We start from the raw sequence: 26,526 nt of genomic DNA on the forward strand, positions 1-26,526 counted from the left end.
TTAACTGACAATTGTACGGTCATGCAATGCTTTACATAAATTGAATTTATGTCATTTTTTTCCCCACAAATACAGATTTCTTTTGATGGTGTTTGATCACCTCTGGGTTTTTCATTTTTTACAATGTAAACAAAAAAATCATTTGGAAAATAAAATTATAATCTCTCATTTCTGTTCTAAAAAATATCCCATAAACCCAAAGTTAGCTATAAATTTAGGCCAAAATGTATTTTGCTACATGTCTTTGGTAAAAAAAATCCCAATAAGTGTATATTAATTGGTTTGTTTCACAGTTATAGCGTCTACAAAAACTATGGTATGGATGCTGGAATTTACAAAGCTTTTACTTTCTGACTGCCTATTTCTTGAGGTGCTAAAATGCCAGGGCTGTACAAACACCCCCAAATGACCCCTTTTCAGAAAGAAGACACCCTAAACAAGCTGCTGAGAGGTATGTTGATTCCATTGAAGATTTTTCTTTTCCACAAGTTTTTGGAAAATTTCAATTATTTTTTTTAATACAAAGTTGTCAAATGGTATATTGCTCACACATGCCATGGGTATATTTGGAATTAAACCCCAAAATATATTCTGCTACTTCTCCTGAGTATGGGAATATTACACGTTTGAGACTTTTTGGCAGCCTAGACACTTACTGGAGCCCGAAATCCAATGACGCCTTTGAAAGCCCTATGGTGTGTAAATTCCTCATTTCACTTGCTCACTACCGATCACAGTTTCAGAGGCTCTGAAATTCCAGGATAGCACAATCCCTCACAAATTACCCCTTTTTGGAAACTAAACACCACAGACTATTTGCTGAGAGGCATGTTGACTCAATTAATTACTTTATTTTTACCACAAGTTTTTGGAAAATGACATTTTTTTTCTTTTTTAAACACAAAGTTGTCACTTAAATGATATATTGCTCACACTTGCCATGGGTATATGTGGAATTATGCCCCAAAATACATTCTGCTACTTCTAGCGAGTATGGAGATACCACATATGTGAGACTCTTTGGGAACCTAGCCACGTACAGGAGCCTGAAATCCAATGACCACTTTGAAAGCCTGAACTTCCTTATTTCACTTCCTCAAATACCTATCACAGTTTCGGAGGTCCTGAGATGCTAGGAAAGCACAACCACCTCTCCCCCCCCCCCCCCGAATGACCACTTTTTTGAAAGTAGACACCCCAAGGAATTTATTAAGAGGCACTTATGAGTATTTTGCAGATCTCATTTTTTCTCACAATGAAAAAAAGTGAAGAAATATCTGCCAGAAAAAGTGTGTGGTATGAACACCATTATCGCCCTGCATCCATCCACTTCTAATGGTGGGCATACACAACATTTTCTTTTTTTTTGTTCAGCCCTTGAGCAGATTCCTCTATTCGCATTGATCAATGTGGATGAAGAAATCTCTGCGGAAAAAAAAAATGTTAAAAATATATGCCGAATCATTGGAATGATCCACCCACTGACCACCCCAGGCCCCCATGCTTGGGCATATATGTTTTTTTTTTAACGGTGAATGAAAAGCTCATCCAACAGCGCTGCACACACCGACATATATTCTGAAAGCAAGGCCCTGTTGCTGTCAGAATAAGCTGGGTTGAGGCTTGTGGGAACATAGTGCCGTTCTTCAGGCGTAGAGAAGACATGAATCTATCTTCTGGTGGCATTCTTTAAGGATGCTTGGGTGTAAAAGTGTGGTATCTGGAGTTGTTCTAATGCTTTTAGAGACTGTTTCCAGGATTCCCACCGTTGTTGTTTCTCCTTGGGTAAGGGGGTATCCCAGTCTGAGCTTTCACAAGTAAGTTGTCTCAGCAGTATCTTACCCTGAATGGTGAGAGGTGTAATGAAACCTAACGGATCATAAATGCTGTTTACTGTAGACAATACTCCTCGCTTTGTGAACGGCTTGTCACAGGCTGATGCTTGAAATGTGAATGTGTCTTGTTTAACATTCCAAAGCAATCCAAGACTGTGTTGTGTAACAGAAAGGTCAGATCCTAGTTGGAATTTCTACACACTGACAGCATGGTCATCAGAAAAAAAGGCTATCATGACCTTGTCGCTGTTAGAGATGATTTTGTGAAGTCTGAGGTTTGCAGTGGCAAGCATGTTCTGGGTTCTAGAAAGAAGGGCAATAGCTTCTTCTTCACTGGGCAGAGATTTGAGTCCGTCCTCTACATAGAAATTCCTTTCGACGAACTGTCTTGCATCAGATCCAAATTCTCTCACCCTCTTGAGCGGTTTTCCTCAGTCCATAAATTGCTACTGCAGGAGAAGGACTGTTACCGAAAACATGTACCTTCATTTGATAGTCTATGACTTCATTGTTGACATCATTATTGCAGTACCATCGGAACCTGAGGAAGTTTCTGTAGTCTTCACGGACGATGAAACAGTGAAACATCTGCTGAATGTCAGCCATAACAGCAATTAAATCTCTTGTATGAAGCGACGTAAAACTCCTATGGGATTGTTGTTCAGATTAGGCCCAGTGAGAAGATTGTCATTGAGGGAGACACCTTCATGATGAGCACTTGAGTCAAAGACCACCCTAATCTGATCAGGCTTGCGAGGATGGTAGACACCAAAGCTTTGTAAGTACCAACATTCTTCTCCTTCCATAAGAGGAGGTGCAGGCTCAGCATGATCTCTCTCAAACACCTTCTGCATAAAGTCCACAAAGTGCCTTTTCATCTCAGGCTTCTGGTTCAAACTGCGATTTAAAGAAACAAACCGTGATTCTGCGTGTACCCTGTTTGGTAGTCTCTTTTTTGGGGTACGAAATGGTAGAGGTGCTACCCAACTGTTGGAATCATCTTGGTAGAACTCTTGGTTTTCAAGAATTCTTTGTCTTCTATGGTAGCTGCCAACTCATTGTCTTTAGTGGTTACCTCAAACACTGTGTTGCCGATGTTGTCATCCCAGAGATTAAGAGCTTTCTTATTGTCTTGTATGAGGTGCTGTTGTGCACCTTTTTCAAACAGTCTTTCTTTCACAATATATTTATGTGGTTTTTGTGCAGAACAAGTTTCGTCCATTTGACAGGAAATGTGTTTTAAAGAAAGACTGAGTAGGACCTCCTGTCCTTGTCTAGGCAGACATTGCCTATGATGACCTATCCTAGATCTAGACGCTGAGCATATGGTGCATTGTGTGGACCGTTGATTTGATGATGAACTTTGTGCACCCTTAAGATGTCTCGACCAAGTAACAGCAGGATATCTGCACTTTCATCAAGGGCTGGAATTTGGTTGGCTATGTGCTTTAAGTGAGAATGGTGAAAAGCAGCTTCAGGAGTAGGGATCTCCTCTTTGATGCTTGGAATCTGGTTGCACTCAGTGATAGTGGGCAAACATATTTCCACATTGTCATTCAGAGGAGCAATTACAAGACCACTGGCTCTCCTACCTAAGACTTCTGTAGTGCCGGAACAAGTGCTTAGAGTATAAGGCAGAGCATCTCCAGTTATGTTCAACAGTTCAAAAAACTGTGTTCTTGCAAGAGATCCTTTACTCTGATCATCCAGAATAGAATACAGTCTTATGGCCTTTTCAGGTTGACCTTTGGGGTATACACGGACCAAGCATATCTTTGCACAGGATTTGTCGCAGAATCCTTCTCCACAGACCTCTGTACATGTAGAGAACACTGGGGTGGTAGGTGCTGCTTGATCTGGGCGCTCCCCGCCTTGCTTTACCTCAGGAAGATTGTGAGCGTAGTAGAGTCATCACTGTCACACTCTATACATTTGATGATCTCTTTACAGTCCTTTGCAAAGTGTTTTGTGAAGGCACAGCATTTGTAGCAAACCCCAAATTTCTTCAAAAGTTCCTTAAGTTCTTGGAGGTTTTCTTTCTGAAGCCGTTACATTTCTTAAGTGGATGTGGTTTGTTATGTATTGGACATTGGTGATTTGGGTCCTCAATTCTGTCATGTACCGCCTGACAGTATCTCTAGCAACCCACAGGACAGAATTCCCCAGGGCGCGGGGTCTAAGTCCCAGTCTGCTTATTCACCAGGGCCCCTGATGGTGGGGATGGACTTGGAGCAGACTGTGACCAGGTCGCGGTCCCTGAGTGCACCCGCCTGTGGTAGAGCGAACCGCCAGAGGTATGTACTGGAAGAGAGCCTGATGTGAAGAGGCGGATATACCTGGGCACCAGTGACCGGATCCGTGCAGGATGGATGGACGGATGGATGGCAGGGTAGTGTAGCGTAGTCTGATGGGCCGGGTCGGTAATAGTGGAGACAGAACGGTACAGAGCAGCAGACAGAGAGTAGTTGGGTCACACGCCAGGTCCAACAACAGGAGGTCAGATAATCAGGGGTATGCAGGAGAGTAGTCAAACGAGCCAGGGCTCAAAGCAGGAGATGGTCAGCAAAGGTCAGGATCGAGCAGGGTCGGCAACAAGGTCAATCAGCAGGCAAAACAAGCAGGAACAGATAATGAAGACCATACGGCAATTTGAGTCTGTGTAGGGCTGGTTTTAAATAGTGCGCCCTGCACTGTCATTGGTGCCAGGCGCGCGTCTGCGATCGTGAGTGCGCATGCACGGTTGCCGCGGCTGCCTAAGTCCTAGCGCCCGCCGGTTAGAGTGTATCAGTGTTCTGCGCATGTGCAGACCCACGCGCTGCCACGATCCCTGACAAATTCTCTTGTTTTGATCAGTCTTTTCAAGAACTGTAGCAGGTGCAGGTAAAACATTAGTCCTTTTCACTAACGCTGGACCTCTGCGGTCTCTGTTCGACATACATGTGTTCATAGGTCTTGGAGAGAGTGTACTGAGAAGGTTACAGTCCCCATATGGGAAACTTGGGTCATTCTTAGTGTCTGCAATTCTTTTGATGAACTCGCAGAAGTAGGAAAAAGGAGGAAAGGCAACTCTATGTTCTTCCTTATACTTTGATCCAAGTGTTGCCCATCTTGAATTCCATATGGTAGCTTGAGAATAGATTTGATGCCATGAGAGGTGTCAAGGTAACTGAGACCAGGTAAGTTGATGTCAGCCTTAGCAAGATGAAGCTCTAATAGAACATCGCCGAGTTCTTGAAACTTTAGATTGTCACTAGCAGAAATCCTTGGTAAGCTTTGCAACATTTTGAATAAAGCATCTTCAATGGCCTCTGGGCTGCCAAAAGGTATGTTCACGTCGCCCCAAGCAGCATTAAGGCCTGCAGCAGGGTTGTCAATATGAACTACTTTGAGTCTCTTGATGCGTTCAGTAGACTGCGGACTTAGCCATCTAATGAGTAGATCTATTTCCTCTGTGGCATTGATGTCTAGGTCACTCATTGTGGCCTTAAAAGTGGATTTCCAGCCTCTGTAATTCTCAGGCTTGTCATCAAACTTGGTGAGGCCTGTCTTAACAAGTTCTCTGCAAAGCATGTATTTAGTAAACTGTGACATGTCTGTGTTTTCTGATTTTGGGTGCATGACTGCAGGTGGAACAGAGTTGGTTGTGATGGTTAGTGGACTTACGTGGAGTGACTTAGGAACGTATGTTGCTGCTAAGGCATTCGATGCCGGAACTGGCTTAAAGTCCATTGGCATGTTAGTTTGTAGAGTAGTGCGTTTGCTAGGAGGTACACTGTTGGTGCCAAAGTATGATGAACGGTCTATTAAATAAACACCAGTGTCTGCGGCTAGCTGAGATGCTGCAGTCTGATGTATTGGAGGATATAAGGGCAAATCGTCTTGAGGTACCAGTAGGTGCAGAGAAGAGACTTTGATTGAGTTGTTTTGCTGCTGTGACAGGGAGTTGACGTTCTGGAGAGGTGTGTGAAGAATCTGAGACATAAGATACAACTGAGTGTCTGGAATTGTTGTCTCTTTCGTTTTCACTAGCGGCTTGTTCTAAGGCCCTTAACCTTGACATGGCTGTGGCATGCTCACATTGTTTTTCCAAAACTTCTATTTCTGCCTTTTGGCATGTGGCTTCAGCTTCTTTCTCTGCTTTCTGATGTGTGGTCTGAGCCTCCATTTCTGCGGCCTGAGCCTCCATTTCTGCTTTCTTATGTGCGGCCTGAGTCTCCATTTCTGCGGACTGAGCCTCCATTTCTGCTTTCTTTTGGACGAAAGCTGCCTGAATTTTAGAAGCTTCAGCATCAGCATGTGCTTTTATTAGTTGTTGACTGAGTGTAGAAGAACTTGATTGTAGGGATTTGGAAGATCTTGAGGAGCGTCTAGTAGAAGCAGAGCGATAAGATCTGGATTCATGGAGCTGTGTTATTCTCACTTCTGCCTTTGTCTTTGTTCGCACCACTAAATTGTCTCTTTCAATATTGAGCTCCTCAAAACTCATTAATTCTTCCAATGACCTTTGAGTGTTGTACCGCTTTAATAGAGCAATATATTTAACACACAGGCTTTGAGAATTCTCATAAGCAACATTCAATTGTTGGATAGCGCCCTCTAGTTGTATTGGCTCATGAGATTGTTGAGAGAGAGCCGACATGCATTTAACAGTAATAAATAAGTCGTTAATATTAGACAGCAATTCTAACTTGTCAGCATTAAAATTTTCTTGCACTTTCCAGGTTGGATTTCTTAAGCATTTTTCTCTTTTATCTAAGTCCTGCTCTGGATGAAGCTCTGATTGTGGTTGTGTATTGGTTTTCCCAGACTGTATATTACTTTCCTGAAACATGTTAGCAAGGAGAGGGGTTGATAGAAAGTTTACAGAGAAATGTAACACTTTTTCTGTGGCTGAGTTCAGGTTTCCTAGGCAATGATTGCAGAAGGTTTTCTTTTTCTTTCTTATAAGTGCACAGGCAAGCTATGTGGTAATGTATACAGATGCAGTGTATAAACTTGCAGTTGTAAAACATTCACATCAATAATCTGTCCTGACACTGATGAGTGTTATGCTGGGATATACTTGGAGGCATATACAGACTTGTGTAGAGGTGGCTGCACTCTCTATAGCTGTTATATCCAGTATCCATGTAACATCTCACTGTGTATTCTAGCTTGCAAGAATTCTTATGAAGACATTTCACTGATCCTTTGACTAGCCAGGATCATATGAAGCATTCCACTGATCTTTTCACTGTTCTGTCTCTTCAATCTAAGCATTGATAGTGTGATCTCTGTAACTTACAGTTATGATGAGATAGCGATAACTTCAACCTAAACTGGATACCACAGTCAGTGACTCAATCGATGAGACATCTTGTAGATCTTGTGAAGTTTATGCCATAAACTGAGAGAATCTTACAACAATGAACATTCGATAGGTCAAAAGATCATAATGTTTCCTGTTCCATGACATGAGGCTAGAGCTGCAATGCATTTCTGGGAAAGGGGGAGGGCTATCTATACAGCATTAACTAAACCAAAGGAAAGGGAGGAGCAGAAACAAAATATAGAAACACTTATGACTGTCATGTGAAACAAAACAATAACCCAATAAAACAACTATTTTTGTTTTCTCTGGTTTTTTTTTTTGGTTTTTTTTTTATTTTTTTTACTTTACTATTGTGAGCGCTGGTACAGTTCTGATGTAAGCAAAGATATTGACCAGGCCACAAAAAAAAAAAGTAATGTAAAAACAGGAGCCAGTTTTTGACAAGTCCTTTATTATTAAAAAAAAAAAAAACTGTCATCAGGTGTGTCCATTGTCAAACTGCTATAGGGCATAGTTTACCTGGTTAAACAGCAAAGACCAGTCTAGACAAAACCAAAGGTCAATACTGCTGAATCTGAAAGACGTGTCAGAGCTAAACCACAAGGTGGCTCTGTGACAACTGTAAAAATGGCACCAGTCCTCCACTACAAGTTTGAGTGGAGTGTGCTGAAACCCTGACCTGACACTACAAGAATGGACAGAATTGACCATTACATACTCTAGTAGATTCTATGTACCACAAAATACATCTAATATTGTCCCTAGATGCAACCTCTTGCTAGAGTTGCAGCAAAGACATGCCGGAGCGGCCTTCTGAGAATGCCAAGATCATTGATCAGGCCTGACACAGATGATAATTCCCTAAACCCTCTGGAATGCTCACCCCTTAAGCTGCATCGCATCCAAACCCCAGTGCAGAGCACAGACCCATGTAGAACTGCAGTTCAGATGGTTATACCCATCATGACAACTGAGGCACACAGACAGTTAACCTACTTGCTCTTCATATCCAAAACACGCCCATACCTGAATGTTAGTATGACAGCTAGGCAAGTGCTGTACACCCCAGCTCCCCAAACACCTGAAGTTAAATATATTGTTAAGCAGAAAGAGTTAGGTAAACAAAGTTAGACTCTTTGTAATAATGAGGAGTATTAAATTATTACAAATTCAAAAGCCTAAGCTTGTGCTAGTAATAGAATATTACATTTTAGCTATTGACCTTTTTTTTTTTTTTTTTTAAATATTAAAATATAATACCATAAGAATCCAGCGACAGTGAGTCACGATAATCACCAATACCTACCTATTACCCCAGTCACACCACCATTCTTGCAAAAGGTTAACACAATAGTATACAATCAAGCCGCTGCAAAAGTTTATAGTGAGCACATAATATTATGTAAAGGGCCTAGTGTTTATAATTTATATGGCTTCATGTATTGCGCTATACCATGAAGATGACCTTTAGGCCCTGTTCACATCTGGCGATTTGGGATTGCAGGAAGAATAGCCGCAATTCTGCCTGAAATTCTGCCTGCAATTCTAAATTGCACTGCAATAGAAGCTAAACACATCACGTGTGTTTGAGTGCCATTCATTTATAATGGCACCGAAAACGCGGTGTGGTTTTTGCTGAGATTGTCATTGCGCGAAGCTTGTTGCCCAAGAAGGTGCAGGAGCTCAATGTAAGCAAAAGAATGTTGGCATTAAAAATAAATTAAAAAAACTGCCAAAACTATTTTTTAAAAATGGCATGGGTTCTCCCCGAAATCCATACCAGACCCTTAGGTCTGGCATGGATTTTGCGGGGAACCCCACGTCAAAATTAAAATAAAAAAAAAAAAAAGGAAAGGGGGGACAAGGTAGCTACTCTCCCCTTTGAACCATACTAGGCCACAAAAATGTAATATAAGTAAAGACAGGAGCCAGTTTTTTACAAATCCTTTATTATAAAAAGCTGTCCCCAGGTGGAGATCTAATGTCAACCAAGATGAACTCTGCTGCCACTAAATAAACAAAGGGGGCGGGGAAACCTGGGTGACCATTTTTATGTTTTGGGTTTTTTGTAAACGGGTTGGCGGAGTGGCGTTCATCGTGATTGCCGATGAATCTACATGGGGGGACAATTTTTTTTTCCTAAACAGATATTTCTGTGAATGAGTAGGGGTACTTTGATCTTCCAGATTCTATTAAGCCCTAGACCACAGTCTATGGTTGTGGGGAAGAGGCCCTTGCCCCCATCAACATGCACCCTTCCCCCCCCCCGGTGCTTGCTAGTCCCTTCCCCTCCTTTCCTAGCCTGCCAGGCTGCATGCTCGGGTCTGGTATGGATTTTGGGGAAGACCCCATGCCTTTATTTCACAACAGACTTGAAGGGCTGATATGGATTGGGGGGGAACCCCCACGAGGTTTTAAAAAAAAAAAATGTTTTAATGCTGGCACCCTGCTGACAGCTGGTGAGTCATCAGTTGTTAAGGACACAGTGGCTACCCTTTAACAACCTGCTATTCGCTGATAAACACTGGAACAAAAACTGCTAAACGTCAGCACAAGAATGATAAATATAAGCGTTTATTTTACACAGCATTTTTATATTGTTTTTTTTAAGCTCCTAGTGTGCATGGAGCCTTAAAACATTTCAAATGGTAGATGACTGGAACCATGTCCTATAACCCTACCAATTACAGACCCAGGAAGTGCATTTGGTATGTCTAAGGGCTGGTTCACACCAGATGCACTTCAGTGAAATTTCCATCAAAAATGGATTCAGTCTGTTTTCAATGTATTCCAATAGCCCTAGTTCACACCAGTGAAGTGCTTTTCAGTGCAATCAACAAAAGTAGAACGTACTGCATTTTTCCTGTATGGAATGTGGCAAAATGCATCAAAAACACACATGTCCTGAACTGGGATGAAGAAAAAAAAAAAGGGAAAAGGGAAAAAAATGCACTGGAATGCCTCAAAAACACATTTGGAACAGAACGCAAAAATAAAATTGTGAGCTGGTCCTCAATGTGAAGAATAAAATTGCCTGCTGCCTGAAGCTTTAGCAGCCATAACCCATGAGCCATCCATGTGCAAAAGCCATGAAAAAAAAAATCACATACTATATATACAATAACAGTTTGTGAATTTAATATATACAGCCTCAGACACATAAAGATACTCTGGTCAGACTTCAGTATCCAGGAGGCCTTATCCCTAAACCATTAACTCCCATCATTTCCATGTACATTTATGCATAAAGACAATAATATTGCTGAATACACAAAGTTAGTGTAGAGGTGTATTCATATAAGAAAAACCTCTCAATTCATGGGGTCACTTAAGTACCAAGCCTACCATAGAATATATTGCATATACAGAGCCACAGATAGTGACTTTCATAATTAAGGCATGATCTATAGCAGGAATGGCAAACTCAGTTTGATCGTGGGCCGCATCAGCATTACTTTTGCCGATTGTATATGTAAATGTAAATTTAACTAGGGCTTTTTTTCCCTCAGAGAATAGGTGCAAGAACTTAACAATGCCCCTTCCCCCAACAAACCGCATTGAACAGTGGGTGATGACAAACTGCACTAACAGTGGGAAGATTTTAAACAGGCAGTAAATAACAGGAGTGCGTTATGTGTGGAGTTCAGGGAATGCGCTATGTACATAATGCAGTGTTCAGGGGTGCACTACGAACATGGGGCAGAGTTCAGGGGTGCGCTATGTCCAGAGTACAGAGTTCAGGGGTGCACTACATACAGAGAGTAGGGTTTAGGGATGTGTTAGTTACATAGTTAATTTGGTTGAAAAAAGACACAAGTCCCTCCAATTCAAACAACAGAAAAAAAAATGTACAAGGGCCAAATGAAATGGCCTGGTGGGCCAGATTTGGCCCACAGGGCCTTGTGTTTGGCACGTAATTAAGTAAGTATAAGCTGCAATGTTGGCATTTCACTAGCACATAGAGACCTATACTGCAAAAGAATGAGGTCAGAGTCATGGTGTATTCATATATGAAATACCCATTAATCAGCAATACGTATTCAATTGAGGTCGATGCCACAAAGCACAATCTGACTAGAACAACAGTGATATACAGTACGGTATGTATAACGAACTGATAGTATATGCCATAAGACTATATATAGTTATAGTATATAACTTTTAATTAAAAGAATCTTTGTACAATACACAAGTCCAGTGTCGAGGTGCATTCATACAAGGACAACAAATCATGTGGAACCTGCAACAATGCCTATAACTAAAACCACATACACAGTGAACAAGTTGTGAATTTGATATATAAGGCTTGAGACAATTCATAGAGATACCCTGGTCAGGTCTCAATATCCACATGTTATGTTCCTAATCATATACTCCCCTGTTGTCTACATTTAGTACATTCATACATAAAGACAAACCTGTAGCAGGAGCTAGTGTAAGGGTATATTCACACACGAAACTTCCAAAAACATAGGACCACTTATGAAAACGAACTTGTCAGTAGAAAACAGAATCACTACCTTTTATCTGCTGGTTCATCTGTGTGTATTGTCATTGGAGAATTCACTGTGGGATTAGAACACTGACTAAAATGGTCACTTCCCGGGGGGGGGGGCAGTCCCCACAAAACAGGTGTGCTCCAGTTAAAGTTATCAATTCTGTCACATGACAAAGCAATGCTAAACAGAAGCCTGGGGAGGGATTACAGTCCAGAGTCATAACCCCCTCCCTATTCTGCAATTGCGATTGAGAGAAACCCTGGCCTATCTCTCATGTGACCATCCTGGAGGATGACTTGGGAAAATGTCCTTGAATCAGTGGTGTTAGTGAAAGGAAAATTGTCCCTATATCACTGGTGTTAGTGGAAGAAACACCACTACAAAGCTCCTCCTCCACTGCCAGTACAAGCCTCTTCCCTCAAGTCCCCCTTCCTCACTACAAAGCTCACCCCACCCACTCCAGTACAGAGCACCCCCTTCCCAGTACATAGAGCTCCCCCCAAACCGGACTTTGGTGGAGGAATGCTTTTCTCTGCAGCTTTTCAGTTACAGAGCAAGAGTACGCAGGAAGAAAGCAACAACAAAGATGCAATAAAGTGCCAATGTACAATGTGTAGAATGTTTTCAGTTTTGGAAGTGTCCTTCTCTTTAGCCTGAATTGAAAACAGCATTGTTTATATTCACAAAAGTGGAATTACACTTTAAAAAAATATGAGCTGTTTCTCAATAGCAAATGAAAGATGTTAAACTCACTGCCATGATGACTGTTATTTGATCAAACTGTTCTGGATTTGGTGAAGCGACAATCTCTTCATGAAGAAATAACAATTGTCTGAAATACAGAAATAAAAAAAAAATTAAGGGTAGAAAAAAAAAAACATCTGTTGAGTCCAGTGTGCCCAAGTTAGATGGAATAAGTGCATACCTGCAGAGTTTAATCTGTGCATCTCTAACACAAGGATTTAAAATTCCAGGGTTCAAATAGATCTTTACAGCGCAGAGTTCCCTTAGATCCGGCAAATCCATAAAAAACAGAGATTCGGGCATCTGCACATCCATAGCTCTACATAAGAGATATCCACTTATTAGTTTCTCATAACAAAAGATATTTTTCATTTGGGCCCACTCATTGCTAGTTCTTCAATTGTTCACAATCTAATCCTACAATTACACCTATCAGCCAAACAGCTTCCCTTGGGCCCATATCAGGTTAGCAATCTTATTGCTGGTGGCAACTCAACAGTATTGCTAAATAGAACACTCTACCTTCTACAACCTAGCTCTGTCTCTGGTCAATGCTCTTCAGCGAGGTAGCAGAGTTGGAGCACCAGACTAGACATTATAGGAATATGGCCAAAGCTCTTTTGGTCATACTTCTGTAGGTCACAGGAGTGACTTAGTTCTGCATTCCTGTGACCAATATTCAGGAGACAGCAGGCTAAAGCCCTCTGTTAGCTGGCGTTAGTCAGTCTAGACTCAGTAGGAATTCTAACTTTAATGATAGGAACCACCCAAATGCTTGACCAGCAGCTGGCTCAGCAAGCCACTGAGAGCCTAAGCTGCTCCTGTCCCTTCACAGCTGGTACTCCAGTGAGCACTGGAGGGACAGAACAGACAGCTGATGACGGAGAGTCGCCAGCTCTCTGCTCACTGAAGACCAAGAAATGAGCGGTCAGCGGTCTTTGATCTCTCAGTTCTCTGTCTTAGCGCCAGTGGGGAACAGTAAGGAAGATTCTTCTCACCACCAATGAAAGAAATATTCTTTCCACTGACCACCAATGTAAGGGGACCATTCTCCACTAAACAGCAATTTTAGGGGGTACTTCAGAGACTAGAATGTAAGGGGGCATTTCTCTGCTGGCCACCAATGTTAGGAAGTACTTCAGAGACCACAATATAAGGGGGCACTTCTCTGCTGGCAACCAATATTAGGGAACCCTATGTCTTTTCTTGCTGTTACTATTGTAATTATTTTAATTTGTATTGCTGAAAATAATTTTGCTGTATAGAAAAGTCCTAGGTGTCAAATATATCAAGTACACCACATTCCTTACTCTTTTATATCAACTTACTATTCAGGTGAATGTACAGGGAACAGTAGATTTAGTAATTATTAGCAGGGTTCACTGTAACCTGAAAGTCCATATTAGAAAGGTTGAGAAAGGCTGATCTATTGTATTGTTTTCCACTTGAATGGAGAATAGATATAATGATCTTTGGTGCTTAGTTAGTAAAATGAGAGATATTTAAATTCCTATTAATATCTGAATGTGTTCAGGCAGATTATGTCAGATTCAACCAAGAGAGTTATAATATCTATACATGTTTCAATTTATTTCTCCAAATGATGTGTGATTTCCAAAAATCAGATTATGGGATCACATGGTGGAAACATATAGAGATTTGATCATTTACAATCATATCTTAGAGGAACTTCAGTTTGTTTTTTCTTTTTAAAAGTCAGCATCTGCATATGCTGGAGGTACAGGACAGGGCAAGGGGATGTAAAAAAATTATAGCATATACAATTGCGACACAACTCATATTATAATTGAATGTTATTAAAAATTACTTTTTCCTTTTCAATCTGCAGCTCTGTAATTTTCTGTAAAATGCAGTATGGAAAAAAGGAGGTGTTCTGTACACAGATGGTTTACGAAACGCCCCCAAGAAATGCTTGTGTGTTTGACTCAATGATTTTCACAGAAGTCAGATTTTGGACATTGCCTGCAAAAAAAAAAAAAAAAAAAATTTTTGGTGAGATACTCCCAAAAGGAAATCAGATGCCAATGGATGGAGCCAGGTGATATTACTTAAGGAGCAGAAAACCAGAAGTAGGATGTAAACAGATCCTGTGTGCATTTTACATGCTCTTGCTGAGTGTTATCAACTCTCATCCTATGTGTGTTACTTGGCGTTTTTTTTATTGTTTTATTCAACTTTTTGCACTATTAGCAATCTTTTCTTTGTATGAGTACTGCTCCTAACCACTGTCAGCAGAAAAAGATCTTTAAAGGGACTTGCACACCAAAGGTACAAGGCATCTTACTTAGGTGGAGGTGATCCCAGCATTATTGGATTAAGTACTTTATCCCTATATATCTATATGGGTCATACCCTGAGATGAGCATGCAGTCTGTGTGGTGGTGGAGCACCACTGAGTGGAATGCAGCACGGGCAAGATTCAAGTGTGTACTATTTCAACATGGGTGGAACTTTGTAGAACTGAAATTTGAGGCACTACTAAGCACATCTCTGGATATTTGTGATTAACTGTGGACTCACATTTACATTTTTAGATACACGTTAACCATTTGGTTGCACTGTACAATTCATAGCACTGTTTGTGTTTATTTTTCACATTAAGCCTGGGATCACATACGTGCGGCTCCATATATCGCATGTGATTCGCACAGGAACCGCACCGCCTTCCTGTGCAAATCACATGTGATTTGTGTGCGGTGTGATCAGAGCCATACATTTTGTATGGCTCTATTTGCACTGCACCCAAAACGTGCAGGACCCTTTTTTGGGTCTGCAATAGAATTGGATCACATAGGTATTCACACCAATGCAATCCTCCTCTTCACATCGCACTGCGTTGTGTGGACCGCTTTTGGGGTCTACTTTAACCACTTCAGTACCAAACACTTTCATCCCCTTCCCACCCAGGCCATTTTCAACTTTCAGTGCTCTCACATTTTGAATGCAAACTGTACCCAAAATAAATTATCAGCATTTTTTGAGACAGAGCTTTCTTTTGATGGTATTTAATCACTAATGTTTTTTTTTACATTTTGCTATATAAATGAAAAAATACCAGAGATTTTGGAAACAGACTGTGACCAGAACAGTACAGTGTCACCATAGTGACAATGTATTGCTCTGAGAAGTTGATCAGGATTTTTTTTTCACTATGATTGCTTATTACATTGATGATCTGGTCAATGTTACATGTATAAGCAATCATTTTTTGAATGGCATCCATTCATGTGCCATTGTGTACTATTGTGATAGCTGTGATTGACCAGTTATCACATGGTACAGGTCCACTGTGATTGGCCCATGTATCGTGATCACTGTGACCAATCACAGAAATCACAATAATACACAATGAATGGCTATGAATGAAAGCCATTGGAGTTCATTTACAAAAGGCAAAAAGCCTGTGTACTGCAAGTGCAGTTGTTCAAGATCTGAAGAGAAACTCTGCTGATTTCTATCATCCAATCATGTGCAAGCAAAAATGGTTTTGTTTTTTTAAATTTTCCTTGCATGTGATTGGGTATTCTTTGCAAAGTGAAGCTTTAACCCATTTAATAAGCTCTGGAGCAATGACACTTGCAGTACACAGTATATTTGCATTTATTAAATCAACCCCATTGTGTACTATTGGCATCTGATCATCCACGGAAGCCTTCTTTAAACAGACTGATAGGAACAGCTACATCCCTACGGATAGTTGTCATCATCCCCTTTGGTTATCAAATATACCCAAAAGTCAGTTTATGAGGGTAAGACGAAATTGAACAGAGATTGATTCCTATTATACCAAAGCTGCCATCTTAAGACAAAGATTTGTGGAGAAAGACTACAAGGATAGTACCTTAGATGCCGAAATTGACAACATAGCTAAAATGAATCGTGATGATATGCTGTCTGGTTTACGTAAAAAAAAGGACAAACAATTTTGTCCCTTTGTCACCTCTTTTTCCATACAACATAAGGTTTTAAGTAAAATTATCCATAAGAACTGGAATATCCTCAGGGCCGATCCTGTCCTTTCTCGAGCCCTTCCCGATAGGCCGGAGATTGTACAGAATCTCAGGAATAGGATCTCTCCGAATGTGATTGACCGTCCTCCTAAGCTTAGTCTTATCTCTAACCTCAAGGGTTTCTACCCATGTAAAAAATGTCAGATATGCCAACATAACAAGATGTCAAAGAGGAAAGTAGAGTCATTCACATCTTCTATCACGGGGTTAACCTATGATATTTCACCTCTTATTACTGCAACAGCAGATATGCCGTATATCTCCTAGAATGCCCGTGCCGGAAACAGTACATAGGCTGGACAACTAGGAGATTACGAGACAGGTTCCGCGAACATATTTATAACATTAAAAAAGGTTTCAAGGAACATCCCTTGTCAAAACATTATAGATATGTTCACCATAAGTACCCATCGTCTCTCAGGTTTATAGGGATAGATATCGTACAACCACACTGGCGGGGCTCCAATAAACAGAGACAGGTTTCCCAAATGGAGACCAAGTGGATTTATCTAATGAAGACTTTGACCCCTAAAGGTCATAACGTCAACGTTGATATAAATTGCTTTATAGACAACAGTTGAGATGCCTTGGAGTTCCTTATATTTTTATATTTTTTATAGATTTAAGAACTATTCCACATTTATCTCTTTTTTTCTGATTTTCCTGGAGGAACTGGAAGATCCACATAGTTCTCCACTCATTTTACCTTTGGAGTTTTTAGTCTTTAGGCATTACATGGAGAAAGACATACCTATCGAATATGTGTCTATTATTGTTATGATGTGATTTATCCATTTATATTATATTTTTCTGTTTTATTTATTCATTTTTATGCTAATTGAAACAGTGATTTTTGTATTGTTTTGAATATCTGACAGGAATATTGACTACTTCGACTCATGAAACCTTAATCATGCTGGCATAGATTGGATTATTATCTACAATTTACTCAATAATGTACACATATGAATCCCACTACCATAATTTTGATCAAGTAGATAATACAAGTCTATTCAACCATAACCTATAACCAATTTGAACTATAGATTCTCTTAATACTAGAGTTTAAATGTATCTATTGTATTCCCATTTGGTTTCTCTCTATCCCAGCGGCTTGCATGCATTGAATATCCACCAGAATATGGCGACCGCATGGCACACGCATGCGCCATGTGTACCGGTTTCCTTGTGACGGACCCACACTAATATGGTGCCTGGATCATTGGCGCGTGCGCAGTTGTTTGCTGCGCCAGAAAAATGGCGCCTGCCAACACGTGCAAGCATCATGGAAACCAAACTAAGAGAGTATGGCGACCGCACTACCTACGCAGGCGCCACACACAATTTGTCTTTCCACTGATCCACACAAATATGGCGCTCGGGCCATTCGCGCAGTCGCGTGCCACGTTGGCAAGATGGCACTCGCTAATATGCGCGCGCACCGCAACTATAAATTTAGTTCATGCTTGATGTCCGGCTACCTCGGCAACACCCCTACTGATGACGTATGTGGATATGAAACGAGTCTAGGAGGAGCCCTTGTACGCCATGACGTCACGCCGCCGGATCACGGAGGTCCGGCGGCCATCATAACAAACCAGCTGGTTAGTGCTATTACATGTTTATGGTTGGAGCAGCCCGGATTGCTGCCTTTTATACCTCTGTGAACAGTCCTCCATACCTTCATAGCCTGTCTAATTACCTGTATCCTTACTGGGACCTATTATGCTCTGGTGTATATTTGTTTCTTAACATTTTAAAATTCTTTCAATAAATTACTTTAATCTACTACACTATGGGCATTTCTGTTTTTTGCCCCACGCCGAGCAATTGAGCCTCCTCCCAGGACCGCAGGTGACCTGTCCAGATCCAAGGAGGGAAGCCTTTGACCATACCCGTCTGAGTGATAACCCATTGACAGAGGTAGAATTTCTATACCAGGCTGTACCAGAAGGAGATCTGATTATTACGCATAAAAATTGCGCTTCCGGTGAGTGCGCATTTTTACCATTTCGCTCTTCACCAGATCACCATTTGCTCACATGGAGATGAGATAGCTGAGACACCTGCTACCTTTAATGAACTTTAATTCACAGGACACTTTGTCACTATTATTGCCATCAATAGTTGTGGCAGGCGCAGCACCATTTGGTGCCTTGTGCGCTGTGGCATTAGAACAATTATGCAATTGCGGTTTCTTTGCTTGATTAGACTGACTTTCATAGTCTTTCATGAAGAGCTCATTCATTCCCTTTTGTGCCTTGACTTCATCATAATTTGCTGCAGATGATAGTTCTCTCATAAGCTTCACTAAATCCCTAGTGACTGCGGTACATGTATGCATGTTCCTTACAATATCCTGGGAGGGTGTCAAGGACGACCGCAAGTTGACATGTGGGGTTTATTTACTAAAGCTGGAGAGTGCGAAGTCAGACTCCCTTCTGCATAGAAACCAATCAGCTTCCAGGTTTCATTGCCAAAGCTTCATTGAACAAGCTGAGGTTAGAAGCTGATTGATTTCTATGCAGAAGGGAGTCTGATTTTGCACTCTTCAGCTTTAGTAAATAAACCCCATGATGTCATAAGCTCTGACTCAGAATCTTCTACTGTCTCTATCATTTCACTCAAATTCTCCTTTATGCTTTCTTGTTTTAGCTTTCTGCGAATGTCTTTGATGTGTGCTTTCCACCTCTCATACATTCGGAAGAACTTTTTTCCTTTTAGTGCTGCCTCTTGCTCCAAATTTTCTAGCACCTTTTGAGTCGGTTTTCTGTCCCGTGATGAACGTCTTAGTTCACCTGTTTCAGCTATATTTGTTTGGGGCGAGACTACCGTTTCATTGCACCTTTCAGATTCAGACGGGTTCTCTTGCTCTTCACCTTCTACCATATCTATCATTGCATCCGCTAACAGTGGGGGGGCAATGCTAGGCTCAGCCATTTCTGAATGCTATAACAATTAATATGAATAAGGACATGTCACTTTAAATGCAATACTACCAAATGCAAGAATAAATGACTTTCACTTTACATGTAATAGCACCAAAACACAGGCAATAAAATGACTTTCACTTTAAATACATCAGAATCATATACTATAACTGTCTCTTTTTATTAAAAGTCTGTATTCTCTTGAGCACAAAAATGTCTCTTGCAGAAACCTATGTGCATAAGTGAGTAATAAAGGAAAGCTCTGACCTTAATTGAAAAGCAGGATACCGTAATCTGAAGGTTGCAGAAACAAACGTCAGTCTTAAAGGTGACTTTTCTTTTCTTGATGCGGTGACTTGCGATGCTCTGCGGTGACTTTGCGATGCTCTGCGGTGACTTTGCGATGCTCTGCGGTGACTTTGCGATGCTCTGCGGTAACTTGCGATGCTCTGCGGTGACTTGCGACTAGTATCGTGAACTCTCTAGATGCAACACGTGGTCTCTTGATAGATAGCGGTGCGGGCACTCTAGCTCTGGACTCTGGCCCTCCCCCCATGCATCTCTTTCTCTCTCTAGGGGTGAAGGAGGTTTGGCGCTCTTTCATTGCTGCATGCTTGCAGGAAGTCACCATACTCTTGGAGCTTGAAGTGTTCTTTAGGACCTATTTTAGGCCAGTTTATCAACTTCTCTCTGAAAGCTCTTTGCACTAAGAATGGATGACCATATCTTGCATTTCATTTTTCCCAAGCTTGCTTGTAGGCTTCTTCATCTTTCCTATAGAAGTTACCTTCAAGAACCTTTTTTGCTTCTCCGCCAGTATACCGCTGGAGGTAGAAAAACATGTCCACTGGACGGAAGCAATGATGTTCAATGATCATTTCAAAACTTGCCTTCCACTCTATAAACTTCAGTACGTCTCCGGAGAATACAGTAGGTTCCGGAACAGGAATTCTAGTGAGAAATATTCTCTGAGGTTTCGTCAGGTCAACAGTTGTAACATTCTCGTGACCACTGCCATGACATATGGGAGTTGAATTATCTGGTTCTCTTTTTCCACTTTGTTCTGAATCAGGTGAGTCTCTCTTCTTTTCTCTCTGAGCAGGGATGAAAGGACTATGACTTATTTCTTCACTACATGCTGGAGATTTCCTTCCATTTTCCTGGGCGTAAGGGAGAATGTAGGAGTCAGCTTCTCCACTTAGTACTGATTTGGATCTATGACTACCCTGATTCATATCCTCTTCGTGCACTCTGAGTCTGGCTTCTATAATCTTAACTTCCTTCTGCCTTTCCAGACTTTTCATTTCAGCCTCCATTTTATGGTGCTAAGCTTCCATTTCCTGCCGCTGAGCCTCAATGGCAGATTCCATCTCAACTTCTGCTCTTTTGGCGAGTTGTTCAGCAAATTCCTTTCTTTTGGCTGACGTACTTGAGAACTCTGTTATGTGGCTGGCGCTTCTGCTAGTGATGGAAGTCAGACTTGAGACTGTGGTTCCTCCTAAGGACCTAGCATAGTCTTTCATGAAGAGCTCATTCATTCCCTTTCGTGCCTTGACTTCATCATAATTTGCTGCAGATGATAGTTCTCTCATAAGCTTCACTAAATCCCTAGTGACTGCGGTACATGTATGCATGTTCCTTACAATATCCTGGGAGGGTGTCAAGGACGACCGCAAGTTGACATGTGGGGTTTATTTACTAAAGCTGGAGAGTGCGAAGTCAGACTCCCTTCTGCATAGAAACCAATCAGCTTCCAGGTTTCATTGCCAAAGCTTCATTGAACAAGCTGAGGTTAGAAGCTGATTGATTTCTATGCAGAAGGGAGTCTGATTTTGCACTCTTCAGCTTTAGTAAATAAACCCCATGATGTCATAAGCTCTGACTCAGAATCTTCTACTGTCTCTATCATTTCACTCAAATTCTCCTTTATGCTTTCTTGTTTTAGCTTTCTGCGAATGTCTTTGATGTATGCTTTCCACCTCTCATACATTCGGAAGAACTTTTTTCCTTTTAGTGCTGCCTCTTGCTCCAAATTTTCTAGCACCTTTTGGGTCGGTTTTCTGTCCCGTGATGAACGTCTTAGTTCACCTGTTTCAGCTATATTTGTTTGGGGCGAGACTACCGTTTCATTGCACCTTTCAGATTCAGACGGGTTCTCTTGCTCTTCACCTTCTACCATATCTATCATTGCATCCGCTAACAGTGGGGTGGCAATGCTAGGCTCAGCCATTTCTGAATGCTATAACAATTAATATGAATAAGGACCTGTCACTTTAAATGCAATACTACCAAATGCAAGAATAAATGACTTTCACTTTACATGTAATAGCACCAAAACACGGGCAATAAATGACTTTCACTTTAAATACATCAGAATCATATACTATAACTGCCTCTTTTTATTAAAAGTCTGTATTCTCTTGAGCACAAAAATGTCTCTAGCAGGAACCTATGTGCATAAGTGAGTAATAAAGGAAAGCTCTGACCTTAATTGAAAAGCAGGATACCGTAATCTGAAGGTTGCAGAAACAAACGTCAGTCTTAAAGGTGACTTTTCTTTTCTTGATGCGGTGACTTTGCGATGCTCTGCGGTAACTTGAGATGCTCTGTGGTGACTTTGCGATGCTCTGCGGTGACTTGCGACTAGTATCGTGAACTCTCTGGATGCAACACGTGGGCTCTTGATGGATAGCGGTGCGGGCACTCTAGCTCTGGACTCTGGCCCTCCCCCCATGCATCTCTTTCTCTCTCTAGGGGTGCAGGAGGTTTGGCGCTCCTTCTCTGACTGTCTTGTCTTTGCCGTTATGCCACTTTAAGAGTCGGCTGCAGTCTGACTAATGCGCACGTGCTATGGCCTGTACTGCTGTTCCGCTGAGGTGTCTCCGCGTGGCGGTATATGCTGGCGCTCTGTTTCTCTAGTGCACTCTTTACTGTGCAAGTTGAGGAGCGCTGTTGCTTGACCTCTGAGGGTAATAGTTCCACTGTGGCAGGCGCAGCACCCTTTGGTGCCTTGTGCGCTGTGGCATTAGAACAATTATGCAATTGCTGTTTCTTTGTTTGATTAGACTGACTTTACTCTGTAATTCCTCCAATGCCGCTCTATGGATGCAGTAGGTTTAAAGGGCACACCGAATACTTTAGTTGACTTCTTTAATAACTTCAAATCTTCTTCATATAACACTGCTTACAATGGCTTGTTTCGTTTATCTTACAGTGACTTATTTCTTTCGTATTACAATGGTTTAATTCATATTACATCGGGTTGATTCGATAGCTTATCTCGATAAATTCGATAGATTTGATTACTTATCTTGTTAGATTATTTCGTTAGCTTATTTCGTTAAATTCGATAAATTCGGTGGAACTGCAAGTAAACACACACAACAGATTTTACACACAGATCTACCTGCACTGTTAAAGAAACCAGATAAGATCAGAGTAGTTTTTGATTGCTCAGCAAGGTACAATGATGTTGCATTGAACGATCATCTACTAAAGGGACCAGATCTTATAAACACTGTACCTGGAGTACTCTGTAGATTAACTCTGTTAGGTAGCGACGCATTTTCCAGCCTCCCTCCCACCTTCAGTATACCATCCTGCAGAATAAGATTAAGCTTGTACAATGGGTGGTTGTTTGGAAGTCTCTTAGGTTCTTGACTAAGTCTCTTCAATTCTTCACTGTAGAATCTTTGATGAATGAGTCTTATAACCGTTTCTTCAGCTTTCACTCTTTCCTCTACATTCAACAATTCTTTCTTCCTGATTCCTTTTGCTAAGCGTTGAATTCGAGCTACTATGTTTAACACTGTATTCCACTTTGAACATCTGGCTAGTCGTTCAAGTATGTCATCTTGACACTTGGCGGCAGTGCTCAATGTTTGAACTACCTTTACTTCTGGATCACCCATAGAGAGTTCTGTATAACCTTCACTGGGTTTGATTTCCTTTTCCCAAAGGAACTCTGGACCGGTGAACCAGTTTGAATTCTTCAATTCTGTTACATTTAGGCCTCTTGAAGCATGATCTGCCGGGTTTTGCTTTGTGTCAACATAGTGCCAATGTTCTGGATTCGTTGTTTTTGGAATTTTTTGAACTCTGTTAGCGACAAAGGTGTGGAATCTTCGAGCTTCATTGTTTATGTAACCTAGGACAACTTGTGAGTCTGTCCAAAAATGCTCTTCATCTATTTTCAATTCCAATTCTTCTTTCAGAAACTGACTTACTGATGCTGGAACGACGGCTGCCGTTAGTTCGAGTCTTGGTATTGTCTGAATATTGTTGGGTGCGACTCTGGCCTTTCCCATAACTAGGGCACAGTGTATCTTTCCTTCTCCTATTGCTCTGATGTAGGAGCACTGACCATAACCATGACTACTGGCATCTGAAAAGTGATGAAGTTCTATTTTCTTGTACTTTCTGATATCAGGAGGTACAAAACATCTGGGTATCCGAATTTCTTTCAAATTATGCAAGCCTCTTATCCAACTCTCCCACCTTGGCCTCAAGCCTGCAGGTATGGGTTCGTCCCATCCCAACTTCTGTCTGCATAATTCTTGCAGTATTTCTTTTGCTCTGAGGATTATTGGTGCCAAGAATCCCAACGGATCATATATTGAGGCTACTGTGGAAAGAATGGTTTATAAGACCATCATCTACATAAAAGTTTTTCTTCAAAAAATTTGCTGCTGATGGACAATCCTTTTCATTCTGATTGGCCAGATACTTCATACCATAATTGGCACAACCTGGGGATGATGCTGCTCCAAACAAGTGCACTTTCATCCTGTATTCCGCTGGCTCTGTATCTCCATCTTCCCACCATAGGAACCTCAGGAAGTCTCTATCTTCTTTCTTCACATGAAATTGGTGGAACATCTTTTCAATGTCGCACATGACTGCTATGGGATACTTTCTGTATCTACAGAGTACTCCAGGTACAGTGTTTGTAAGATCTGGTCCCTTTAGTAGATGATCGTTCAATGCAACATCATTGTACCTTGCCGAGCAATCAAAAACTACTCTGATCTTATCTGGTTTCTTTGGGTGATAGACACCTTGATGTGGGATGTACCACACGTCTCCATTTTTAGGCTGACCATCAACTTTCTCTGCGTGCCCTTCTTTGAGGATTTCTTTCATGAATTTTAAATAATCGTCTTTCAGTTTGGGATCTCTTCCCATCCTTTTCTTTAAGCTTTTCAATCTTGCCAGGGCAAGATCTCTGTTATTTGGCAGATGAGGTCGTTCTCTAAAAGGTAGGGGCATTTCAAGATAACCGTGTTGATTTTTCTGAATATTATCTTCTAGAACTTGTACAAACTTTATGTCCTCTTGGGATACACTCTTTTCATTAGAACTTACGTCTGCAAAGTCGGATTCTAGGATTTTGAGTACTTTCGCTGGACTTACAGTTGGTAACTCTTGGACAGATATTCTATGACACAATCCTGTCACCTGTCCTGAATCTGCAATCTGTCGTTTTCCTCCAACAACACCCCATCCTAGATCAGTTTGGACTGCGTAGGGTTCACCCTTTCCTCCTGCGATTATCTTTCGTGGTACCAATGCCTCGGGACAGTCGTAGCCTATCAACAGTCCAACACCAAATTCCTTCAGCGGGGACATTTCATGAGATATGACAGATAGGTGTTCCCATTTGATGGCTGTTTCACAGGTAGGTATGCGATCTCGATCCAGAGGTATGTCGTCTTTTGTATAAGCTGGAGGTAGATCTAATATGCAGTTTGAGTGGAGTCCTCTAACTCTCAATCCTTTGACTCTTTGACTGTTCACCAATGTGTTTCTTCCTGTCATTGTGGTGAGTTTGAGTTTCACTGGTTCTGTGGCCACTTGTAATTTCTTGCAGATTTCTTGATCAATGAAGGTGACGTCACTCTGGGCATCCAGTAGCGCATAGGCGTATACCTTCTTGTTCTTCCTTTTAGGATTTGAAATACACACTGGTACAACCATTGACGTGCCATTGATTTCTCTTTCTCTCACTCTGCAAGAGAATACTGTCGCTTTATTTTCTTCCTCAGTGTCCTTGGGCATTAAGGATTTCTCTTTCTTTGGACGTTCTTCATGTAGTGGTGTAGGATGACGTCCTTTACAAACGCTGCAAGTGGCCTTTTTCTTGCATTCTTTAGTAATATAGCCTTTTCTTAAACATCCAAAACACAGCTGATTATCAAACACAAACTTCTTCTTTTCATCTGGAGACCTTTCCTTCAATTGTTGGCACTTATGTATGGAGTGATTCTCTTCACAGAACATACACTTGAAGGTAGTCTGAAGACTTGTCGGTTCGAACTCTTTACTGATCCCAGTAGTGACGTTCAACTTGCGCTCATGGACATCTGGACCTTTAGTAGCTGTGTTGGTTGCAAAGCTAGTTGCTCTTGTGCGTCTTATCTCTCTTGTAGGCCTTTCTTCTAAGGGTTTTAAGACATAAGATGCTGTTACTGGATTACACGCTATTCATGCTTCCTTATTGACAAATTCAGAGAACTCTTTGAAACTTGGGAAGTTTTTTCCGTGATCTAACGGTTTAGTCACATAGCGTTTCCATCCAGAAGCCACTTGTTCTGGTAGCTTGGCTAGCATCCTGTGGTTTTCTACATAGTTGTTCAACACTTCTAGTCCTTGGAACATGTGGGATAGCATTGCTGCATGCTTGCAGGAAGTCACCATACTCTTGGAGCTTGAAGTGTTCTTTAGGACCTATTTTAGGCCAGTTTATCAACTTCTCTCTGAAAGCTCTTTGCACTAAGAAGGGATGACCATATCTTTCATTTCAATTTTCCCAAGCTTGCTTGTAGGCTTCTTCATCTTTCCTATAGAAGTTACCTTCAAGAACCTTTTTTGCTTCTCCGCCAGTATACCGCTGGAGGTAGAATAACTTGTCCACTGGACGGGAGCAATGATGTTCAATGATCATTTCAAAACTTGCCTTCCACTCTATAAACTTCAGTACGTCTCCGGAGAATACAGTAGGTTCCGGAACAGGAAGTCTAGTGAGAAATATTCTCTGAGGTATCGTCAGGTCAACAGTTGTAACATCCTCGTGACCACTGCCATGACATATGGGAGTTGAATTATCTGGTTCTCTTTTTCCACTTGGTTCTGAATCAGGTGAGTCTCTCTTCTTTTCTCTCTGAGCAGGGATGAAAG

The 26,526-nt window shown here is 41.3% G+C and overlaps 1 protein-coding gene across 1 annotated transcript in view; it reads right to left on the reverse strand.

The window, feature by feature from the left end:
* Positions 1 to 26,526, reverse strand: part of CUNH18orf63 (chromosome unknown C18orf63 homolog) — a 158,949-nt gene that overhangs the window by 114,200 nt on the left and 18,223 nt on the right. Inside the window, exons 2-3 of the mRNA XM_089682380.1 lie at positions 12,571 to 12,708; positions 12,399 to 12,477 (exon numbers count right to left, since the gene is read on the reverse strand). Coding sequence (XP_089538506.1) covers positions 12,399 to 12,477; positions 12,571 to 12,704 — 213 coding nt within the window. The 5' untranslated portion in view covers positions 12,705 to 12,708. The remainder of the gene's footprint in view (positions 1 to 12,398; positions 12,478 to 12,570; positions 12,709 to 26,526) is intronic.

Source organism: Staurois parvus, unplaced genomic scaffold, assembly GCF_062004578.1.
Source record: "Staurois parvus isolate SC_StPar_1 unplaced genomic scaffold, SC_StPar_1.0 ptg000287l, whole genome shotgun sequence".
NCBI lineage: Eukaryota > Metazoa > Chordata > Amphibia > Anura > Ranidae > Staurois > Staurois parvus.